Source organism: Rhinoraja longicauda, chromosome 29 (genome assembly GCF_053455715.1).
Source record: "Rhinoraja longicauda isolate Sanriku21f chromosome 29, sRhiLon1.1, whole genome shotgun sequence".
In the NCBI taxonomy this organism is placed as follows: domain Eukaryota; kingdom Metazoa; phylum Chordata; class Chondrichthyes; order Rajiformes; family Arhynchobatidae; genus Rhinoraja; species Rhinoraja longicauda.
This window is the reverse complement of record NC_135981.1, coordinates 29,385,626-29,396,023: the sequence shown is the minus strand read 5'-3', so window position 1 is coordinate 29,396,023 and position 10,398 is coordinate 29,385,626. Positions and strand designations below refer to the sequence as shown.

At 48.6% G+C, this 10,398-nt stretch overlaps 1 protein-coding gene across 1 annotated transcript; it reads right to left on the bottom strand.

Annotated features, from left to right (window-relative positions):
• Positions 1 to 3,028, bottom strand: LOC144607728 (interferon a3-like). The gene is made up of 4 exons (XM_078424764.1): positions 2,786 to 3,028; positions 1,827 to 1,916; positions 467 to 706; positions 1 to 363 (listed from the first exon to the last, which is right to left on the bottom strand). Exons 1-4 carry the CDS (start codon positions 2,804 to 2,806, stop codon positions 265 to 267), a joined length of 450 nt encoding a protein of 149 aa, XP_078280890.1. The 5' UTR covers positions 2,807 to 3,028; the 3' UTR covers positions 1 to 264.
• Positions 3,029 to 10,398: the final 7,370 nt, after the last annotated feature.

Below are 10,398 nucleotides of genomic sequence, written 5' to 3'. Positions count from 1 at the left end.
CATACTGAATTGTTTGAAGGTTTTCCATTTCATTTATCACGTTTCCAGCACAAGAAGTCTAAAGAAGGGAGACAATTCGAAACATCACCTAACCATATTCTACAGATCTGCTGAGTTACTCCGGCACTTTTTGTCCTTCCAGCAATTGATAGATTTTGCTTCTGGAATGTAATATTAATATGATAAGACATTTTTTCTCTGTAACAAAAAGGTATATTAACGTCATCAATTTTAGTCTCTTTTGATTCAGTCTCTGAAATATTCTCAGTTATCCCTGCTGATTGTTGCCATGATGAGAAGGAGCTGTTGTAAATGTGCCCTGGTCTCAGCGCGGGTTATTTCCCAGGCACAGTCACTGAATCCCTGAAAAAGGGAAAATATCAACAAAATTTATTAGATAATGAACAGAAATAATATGTCTGCAAAATCTGTTAGTATTCACATCGCTTCATGTCAATTAGCTCACCTTCTGTTTCAGAAACTTTCTCAGTTTCCTGAAGTATTTAAGAACTGTGGCATTCTTCCTTGCCCTGGACCGTGTCCTTGGTTTCCTGACACAGACTTCCAGCTCTCTCAGCTGCCGATCCAAGAGAAGCCTGAAGTGCTCCACTCTGGCCTGGACCCACGTTACTGAGCTCAGGTTCATGCTGTAGATCCTACGGAGGTGATGCAGTGTTTGATGGACAATCTGGATCCTGTCCTGGGCCTGTGCAAAACATAAATGGTGACATTAGACAGATCCTGGATCAAATCAGGTTAGAATAGGATGTCGCAATAAGGCATAATTTTCAAACAATTAATTCTCAACTGAAGGTTTGCTAACCACACAGAACTGAGAGAAGGTCAGATCCAGTTGAATTGAATCTGCAGGTCCAGGAATGCACACTAAGGTGTATAGGTTTGGTGATGGGGGACTTAGAATGATTAAAGGAGGGAGCAAGAATCTTGTAATTTGACAAAATTTTCATCATATCAGGACTTTCAGCTAGCAGATGTGTAACAAACACCCCATAATAATAAAAGCAAGAATTCAACACATTCCACACTTCAAAACTTGAGCCAAAATTTGGCAAGTAAAAAAAACCCAGAGGATGTTGGAGTTACAAATATAGTCTTTCAGCTCTCTATGTCACATTGTATAAAGCAAAAGACACAAAGTTCTGAGGTAAGTCAGCCTGATCTGCTTAATTACTCCAGCACTTTTTTGTCTTTTTTTAAACCAGAATCTGCAGTCCCTGGGGTGTTCTTTCACTCCTTCCATTGTCTATCAAGGCAGACCAACATCATAGCCTTCAATGTGCAGGCAATCCAAGTACTGCACACGGCAGTGCACTCCAGCTATAGACTGGACAATTGTTTCCTTTCCAAGCAATCTAAACTCTGACATTTTTCTTCAAACTTATGGCCTCGTGTTACAGATATTTCTGCTATAGGGGAAATGTAAAATGCTGTCTACCCTATCCAAGACACATAATGTTGTACACCTCTCCTTGGTCCACCTGTGCTTTCTCCTCCTTGAACACAGTAGACATGCTGAGATTTGGAAGTATTTAACCAGACCAGTGGTGAACCTCAGCATCCCTCACTGCTCTCTGTCATCAGCATGTTAGAGAGGTGTCATTGGTGATATCGCCTATGGTGGACACAGGTTGAGAGATGATTTGAGAGGAGGAGAGTATTCCCAGGAGATCAAATCAAGTGGTAAACTAAATTGGTGAGTGAGATAACTGGAAAAGGTATTCCAGGAAGAGAGGGAATAAGAGTGCACAGCAGAAACTTAAGATCTTGTGTGAACTACGTTTAAGTAAAATGCCGAGTTTACTCACCTCATCCCCCATGGACAGTTTCACTAGGTCCAAGGGCTTGGTTTTCAGCGACCGCCGCTCAGTCCAACACTGTCGGGGTAGGTGGCCACCCTGAAACACAAGATGTCAACGTTACTCACAGCCCCAAATCTTCCCTTGCTATCCATTCGAATCGGATAATCCTGTTGCAAAGGCAATCAAGCAAAACTCAAGTACAACGGGGAGAGCGAAGGGGGAGATACAGAGAGCAGAATATAAACAACCACAAGCAGAGAAATACGGGAGAACAGGCTCCAGGTAATCACTGACTTTATAACAACAAATCTCCGTCTCTGGAAGCCGGTTCAACTCACCATTTCATTCAGTTTGCCCAGAGTATCCGTGTTGAGAACTTGCAGTAACTGCAGCCTCTCACAGCCCATGCTCAGGGTCCCGGACAACAACACCCACACAATGCAAACTCTGCAGACACTGCCCAAAGCCATCTTCAACCCACACTGAGTAAAGCACCGATCTGAGACCAGAATCAGCAGCGAAAACGTTCCCTGATCGCTGACGGTGGATTCTGCGAGCTGTCTCTGCCATGCTGCCCGCTTTAATATGATACAATCCGAAAATAGGTGATGTTTGAAAAGTGAAATGATTGCGCTGGAAATTTGGAAGGTGTCGGGAGAGAGCGGTCTCCGTTCTGAAGTAAAGAATGTGAAAGTGGGAGAGTCCCGCAGCAGCGACGGGGAAATCCGCGATGGGAGAGAACAAGCGGCGCTGCGGCTCAGAGCTTCGCAGGTTCACATCAGGGGGTCGCAGGTGTTGTGGGGGAGGCTCAGTCTGGGCAGGGGACGGGGTGGGGAGGGGGACGTGACTGTGTCTGTGCATGTCTGGGGGTTGCATATTATCCGGGTTATACTAACACTGCGCCTTTCAGCGCTCACCCTCGGAGCCACGGACAGAGATTGTGTTAAAGCCGCCCCTCCACTCACCCAACTGCGGTGAAGCCACATCTCACGGGGACAGTGCGGAGAGCCGGCTCACGGCCGCTTGGTTGGTGGCGACTCTCTCAGCGCCGATACACCTGACCCACACTCTGCTCTCCGAGGGAAAGTGCTTCTGGCCTCTCTGTTCTTTACATCAGACCGAGTGTGAAGTCGGTCCCGATCCCTTTCCTCTCTTCTCGCCGCCGCGGGAAGTCTCCGGTTCCGTCTGCCCGGGGGAAGCGGCCGCGCCGCGACTTCAGCCAAAGCGAAAGTGTCCCGGGGAAAGAGACGGGCTCGTCACATCCGAGAGTGGGCGTGTGTGTGAACCGCTCGGGTCCCGCTGAGAGGCTGAAGGGAAACGGGACCAACTGGTTTATTCACAAAATGCTGGAGTAACTCAGCAGGTCAGGCAGCATCTCGGGAGAGAAGGAATGGGTGACGTTTCGGGTCGAGACCCTTCTTCAGACTGATGTCGGGGGTGGGACAAAGGAAGGATATAGGTGGAGACAGGAAGATAGAGGGAGATCTGGGAAGGAGGAGGGGAAGGGAGGGACAGAGGAGCTATCTGAAGTTGGAGAAGTCGACGATCATACCACCGGGCTGCAAACTGCCCAGGCGAAATATGAGGTGCTGCTCCTCCAATTTCCGGCGGGCCTCACTATGGCACTGGAGGAGGCCCATGACAGAGAGGTCAGACTGGGAATGGGAGGGGGAGTTAAAGTGCTGGGCCACCGGGAGATCAGTTGCGTTAATGCTGACAGGTTCTTCCGGACCAACACCTTTGACCACAAGTCCATCAGGCAGTGGTCAGCACGGAACGTCCTGCAGGCACTGCAGGGGAATGACTCCATGGATCCTGTGGCGTGGTTCCCAGAACAGACAGCCCAGCTTGTCTGGCAAAATGCCTCATCGCCAGTACTCACCAACAAGCACCAAGACCTGGCTTGGCTGGCGGTGAGGGGAGCCCTCCCAGTCAGATCCTTCCTGCACCGCCGGAACCTCACTACCAGCGCACGCTGCCCTCGGGACGGCTGCTACGGAGAGGAAACGGTGGCCCACCTCTTCAAAGAGTGTGGATTTGCCAGGAGAGTCTGGAGAGGTCTGCAGGGGTCCCTGTCACGATTCATTCCGAGCAGCTCCGTCACAGAGCACTCTGTGCTCTACGGACTGTTCCCAGGGACGCATTCCGAGACTGACATCGAGTGCTGCTGGAAGGTCATCAACTCGGTGAAAGACGCTCTTTGGTCTGCCCGATCCTTGTTGACCTCCCAGCGGAGCGAGCTGTCCGTCAAGGAATGTTGCCGACTGGCCCACTGCAGACTGCAGGAGTACGTGCTGAGGGACGCTCTGAAGCTCGGTGCAGCCAATGCCAAGGCCCTGTGCGGGAGGACCACAGTCTAGGGTCCTTCCGCTGCTGGACATGGGGGGCAGGGTGTGGTGGAGAGAGACGCCCCTCCAAATAAGGGATATGTATGTAAATGTATGTAAATGTCTAAGTAAATGCCTGTATTGAATGTGTAACCTCCGGAAATGTCGGATGGGTTTGTTTAAAAAAGATGTTTTGTAAATGATATTTATTACTTGAATAAAGTATTTTTTGATAAAAAAAAAAAAAAAAGTTAATGCGGACCGAGCGCAGGAGTTCAGCGAAGCGATCGCCGAGCCTGCACTTGGTTTCGCCGATATAAATAAGTTGACATCTAGAGCAGCGGATGCAATAGATGAGGTTGGAGGAGGTGCAGGTGAACCTCTGTCTCACCTGGAAAGACTGTTTGGGTCCTTTGATGGAGTTGAGGGGGGAGGTAAAGGGACAGGTGTTGCATCTCGTGCGGTTGCAAGGGAAAGTGCCCGGGGTTGGGGTGGTTTGGGTAGGAAGGGACGAGTGGACCAGGGAGTTACGGAGGGATCGGTCTCTGCGGAACGCAGAGAGGGGAGGGGATGGGAAGATATGGCCAGTGGTGGGTCCCGTTGTAGGTGACAGAAATGTTGGTGGATGATATGTTGGATCCGCTGGCTGGTGGGGTGGAAGGTGAGAACGAGGGGGATCCTGTCCTTGTTGCGAGTGGGGGGAGGGGGAGCAAGAGCGGAGCTGCGGGATGTATAAGAGACCCTAGTGAGAGCCTCATCTATAATGGAGGAGGGGAAGCCCCGTTTTCTGAAGAACGAGGACATCTCGGAAGCCCTAGTCTGCAACACCTCATCCCGGGCGCAGATGCGGCATAGACGGAGGAATTGGGAGTAGGGGATAGACTTTTTGCAGGGGACCGGGTGGGAAGAAGTGTAGTCCAGATAGCTGTGCGAGTCGGTGGGCTTGTAGTAAATGTCCGTCACTAGTCTGTCTCCTGTGATGGAGATGGTGAGGTCCAGAAATGGGAGGGAGATGTCAGAGATAGTCCAGGTATATTTAAGGGCAGGATGGAAATTGGAGGTGAAGTGTATGAAATCAGTGAGTTCTGCATGGGTGCAAGAGGTAGCACCAATGCAGTCGTCGATGTAGCGGAGGTAGAGTTCGGGGATGGGGCCAGTGTACGTCTGGAACAGGGATTGTTCGACGTACCCGACAAAGAGGCAGGTGTAGCTAGGGCCCATGCGAGTGCCCATAGCTGCGCCTCTGGTTTGGAGGAAGTGTGAGGAGTCAAAGGAGAAGTTGTTGAGGGTAAGAACCAGCTCTGCTAGGCGGAGGAGAGTGTTGGTCGATGGGGATTGGCTGGTTCTACGGTCGAGGAAGAAACGGAGGGCTTCGAGACCATCCTTATCATATCATATACATACAGCCAGAAACAGGCCTTTTCGGCCCTCCAAATCCGTGCCGCCCAGTGATCCCCATACATTAACACTATCCTACACCCACTAGTGACAATTTTTACATTTACCCAGCCAATTAACCTACATACCTGTATGTCTTTGGAGTGTGGGAGGAAACCGAAGATCTCGGAGTAAACCCACGCAGGTCACGGGGAGAACGTACAGCACCCGTAGTCAGGATCGAACCTGAGTCTCCGGCGCTGCATTCGCTGTAAAGCAGCAACTCTACCGCTGCGCTACCGTGCCGCCATCCTTGTGGGGGATGGAGGTGTAGAGTGACTGGACATCCATGGTGAAAATGAGGGAGTGGGGGCCTGGGAACCGGAAGTTATCCAGGAGATGGAGAGCGTGTGAGGTGTCTTGGACGTAGGTGGGGAGGGATTTAACCAGGGGGGATAGGATGGAGTCGAGGTAGGTAGAGATAAGTTCGGTAGGGCATGAACAGGCAGAGACAATGGGTCTGCCGGGACAGTTGTGTTTGTGGATTTTGGGTAGGAGGTAGAATCGGGCCGTGCGGGGCTGGGGAACTATGAGATTGGAGGCACTGAGGGGTAGATCGCCGGAGGTGATGAGGTCGGTGATGGTGCTGCTGATAAAGGTCTGGTGTTTATCGGTGGGGTCATGGTCCAGGGATAGGTAGGAAGAGGTGTCTGATAGTTGTCGTCTGGCCTCGGTGCGGTAGAGTTCAGCACGCCAGACTACCACAGCCCCTCCCTTCAGCGGGTTTAATTATCAAGTCCGGGTTGTTGCGGAGTGAGTAGAGGGCTGCACGTTCAGGAGGGGAGAGGTTAGAGTTAGTCAGGGGAGTGGAAAATTTGAGGCGGCTGATGTCACGCCGGCAGTTTGAGATAAAAAGTTCTAGTGAGGGTAGTAGGCCATACTGGGGGGTAAAAGTGGAGGGGGTCCATTGGAGACGGGAGAAGGGGTCATCAGTGGGGGGTCTGGACTCCTTCCCGTGGTAAAAGGCTCGGAGGCGGAGGCGGCGGAAGAAGAGCTCCACGTCATGGCGGACGCAGAACTCGTTGATGTGGGGGCGGAGGGGAACAAAGGTAAGGCCTCTGCTGAGGACCGACCGTTCGGTGTCTGAAAGGGGGAGGTCAGGTATTGGGTTATTGTTGCACTGAAATATTGTGAAAACATTTGTTTTACCCAAAGATACTACTAAGAGACTAGTATCTTTGGTTTTACCGTCATTCGGTTAAATCTAACCTTGCAGGAGCACAACTCGTTTAGTTCAGTTCAATATATGTTCTCGACCCGAAACGACCCATTCCTTCTCTCCAGAGATGCTGCCCGACCCGCTGAGTTACTGCTGCATTTTGTGTCTACCTTAGTTTAGTTCAGACACAGAGCATCGAAACAGGCCCGTCGGCCTCCAAATCCACACTGACAAACCATCACTCGTTCAAGGTACTTTTCTGTTCTCCCACTTTCCCATCCATTCCCTGCACACTCGGGACAATTTACAGAGGCGCTTCTTCAGGTTGGCTGCCCGTGAATAGTGGAGTTCCGCAAGGGTCGGTGCTGAGGCCGCTTGTTTTCACGTTGTATAATAATAATTAGGATAGGAGATTGAAGGCCTTGAGTCCAAGTTTGCAGATGATGCTAAGGAAGGTGGAGGGGCAGGAAGTGTTTAGGAATCTAGGACTCTGCTGAAGGAGAACTCCCTCTTAAATATAGCCAATGAACTGGCCTCAAGTACCTTCTGTGGCAGAGAATTCCGCAGATTCACCACTCTCTGTGTGAAAAAAAACGTTCTCATCTCGGTCCTAAAAGACTTCCCCCTTATCCTTAAACTGTGACCCCTTGTTCTGGACTTCCCCAACATCGGGAACAATCTTCCTGCATCTAGCCTGTCCAACCCCTTAAGAATTTTGTACGTATCTATAAGATCCCCCCTCAATCTTCTAAATTCCAGCGAGTCTAAGCCGAGTCTATCCAGTCTTTCTACTCACTATCCCGCGGTCTAGGCTTAAGCTCAGGGGTGACCGCGCTTTTGCGGTTGCAGCTCCTAGACTGTGGAACAGCATCCCTCTCCCCATCAGAACTGCCCCCTCCATCGACTCCTTTAAGTCCAGGCTCAAAACCTATTTCTACTCCCTAGCGTTTGAGGCTCATTGAGGAGGCGCTGTGAACTGTTTGCGTGCTACTGTATGTTTCATTTTTTTCCCTTAGTACCTAATCAGATGTACAGCACTTTGGTCAACGTGGGTTGTTTTTAAATGTGCTATACAAATAAAATTGACTTGACTTGACTTGACTTGATATGAAAGTCCTGCCATCGCAGGAATCAATCTGGTGAACCTTCCCTGTACTCCCTCTATGGCAAGAATGTCTTTCCTCAGATTAGGAGACCAAAACTGTACACAATACTCCAGGTCTGGCCCTGGGGATTTATCGGCCTTTAATCCATTCAATTTACGTAACACCACTTCCTGACTAACCTGGAATTCACTCAGTTCCTCCATCTCATTTGACCCCCGGTCCCCTGCTATTTCCGGCAGATTATTTATGTCTTCCTTAGCGAAGACAGAATCAAAGTAGTTATTCAATTGGTCTGCCATGTCCTTGTTCCCCATGATCAATTCACCTGTTTCTGACTGCAAGGGACCTACATTTGTTTTAACTCATCTTTTTCTCTTCACATATCTATAAAAGCTTTTGCAGTCAGTTTTTATGTTCCCTGCCAGTTTTCTTTCATAATCTATTTTCCCTTTCCTAATTACGCCCTTTGTCCTCCTCTGCTGGACTCTGAATTTCTCCCAGTCCTCTGGTAGGCTGCTTTTTCTTGCTAATTGGTACGCTTTATCTTTTGTTTTGATACTATCCCTAATCTCCCTTGTTAGCCACGGATGCATTACCTTCCCTGATTTATTCTTTTGCCAAACTGGGATGAACAATTGTTGTAGTTCATCCATACGGCCTTTAAATGCCTTCCATTGCATATCCACCGTCAACCCTTTAAGAATCAATTGCCAGTCTATCTTGGCCAATTCATGTCTCATGCCCTCAAAGTTACCTTTCTTTAATTACAGAACCGTTGTTTCTGAATTAACTAGGTCACTCTCCATCCTAATGAAGAACTCAACCATATTATGGTCACTCTTGCCCAAGGGGCCACGCACATCAAGACTGCTAACTAACCCTTCCTCATTACTCAATACCCAGTCTAGAATAGCCTGCTCTCTCATTGGTTCCTCTACATGTTGGTTTAGAAAACTATCCCGTATACATTCCAAGAACTCCTCTTCCTCAGAACCTCTGCCAATTTGATTCACCCAATCTATATGTAGATTGAAGTCACCCATTATAACTGTTTTAACTTTGTTGCACGCATTTCTAATTTCCTGTTTGATGCCATCCACAACTCTACAACTACTGTTAGGTGGCCTGTATACATCTCCCACTCGCGTTTTCTGCCCCTTAGTGTTTCGCAGCTCTACCCATATCGATTCCACATTCTCAAACCTAATGTCCTTCCTTTCTATTGCGTTAATCTCTCTAACCAGCAATGCTACCCCACCCCCTTTTCCTTTCTGTCTATCCCTCCTGAATATTGAATATCCCTGGATGTTCAGCTCCCAACCTTGGTCACCCTGGAGCCATGTCTCCGTAATCCCAACTATATCATATTCATTAATAACTATCTGCACATTCAACTCATCCACCTTATTACGAATGCTCCTTGCATTGAAACTCAAAGCCTTCAGGCTTGTTTTTACAACACTCTTACCCCTTATACAATTATGTTGAAAAGTGGCCCTTTTTGATTTTTGCCCTGGATTTGTCTGCCTGCCACTTTTACTTTTCACCTTGCTACCTATTGCTTCTACCCTCATTTTACACCCCTCTGTCTCTCTGCTCATGCTCCCAACCCCCTGCCACATGAGTTTAAATCCTCCTACTGGTGGGAGAGTCTAAGACCAGAGGTCATAGCCTCAGAATTAAAGGGTGCTCTTTTGGAAAGGAGGTGAGGAGGAACTTCTATAGTCACAGGATGTTGACTCATTGCCTCAGTATGTGGAGCTCATTGCCACAGAGGGCTGTGGAGGCCAAAGTGGATATCTCTAAGGAACAGCTAGACAAATTCTTGATAAGAATGGATGTGAAGGATCATGGGGAGAGGTCAGCAAAGTGGGTTTAGGAGCCATAGGTCAGCCAAGATTGAATAACAGAGTAGAATCAACAGGCCGAATGGCCTTATTTTACTCCTATATCATGGGGAAAAGGCGGGCACAGGTATTGATTGTGGACGATCAGCCATGATCACAATGAATGGCGGTGCTGGTTCGAAGGCACGAATGGCCTCCTCCTGCACCTATTTTCTATGTTTCTATAACTTGTGAACAATATAGTAACATGTAGATACTAAGGAATGGCGATGTTGATTTAATTTAAATGACACAAATTTCTGGAGTAACTCAGCACGACGGGCAGCATCTATGAAGGATATGGACAGATGATTTTTTTGGTCAGGGCTCTTCTTCAGACAGGGCCGGGATATGATAGATGGATACATGTGAGGGGGAACAGTCCTTTTTCGAACATACAGTGGTACCATCCCCCAGCTCGTTCTTTGCTACATCGCGACTGCATCGACGCTGACCCTGCACTCTTGAAAATCTTGCTGATTTAATTAACTTTACCACTAACTTTCACCCTGCACTCATATTCAAGTGGACTATTCTCCAACACACCTCTCCACTTTCTTCATCTCTCTGTCGCCATCACAGGGGACAGATTATTGACAGGCATTTATTACAAACCCACCAACTCCCAATGTATTGGTTCTGAATGTTTCTGGTGGCACCTCC

Coding starts and splice junctions, on each gene's coding strand:
- LOC144607728 (XM_078424764.1), bottom strand. CDS start 2,806: ATGTGGCTTCACCGCAGTTGG. Junction 1,917..2,785: donor TGTGGCTTCACCGCAGTTGG/GTGAGTGGAGGG, acceptor CTTGTGTTTCAG/GGTGGCCACCTACCCCGACA. Junction 707..1,826: donor AACTGTCCATGGGGGATGAG/GTGAGTAAACTC, acceptor TGTTTTGCACAG/GCCCAGGACAGGATCCAGAT.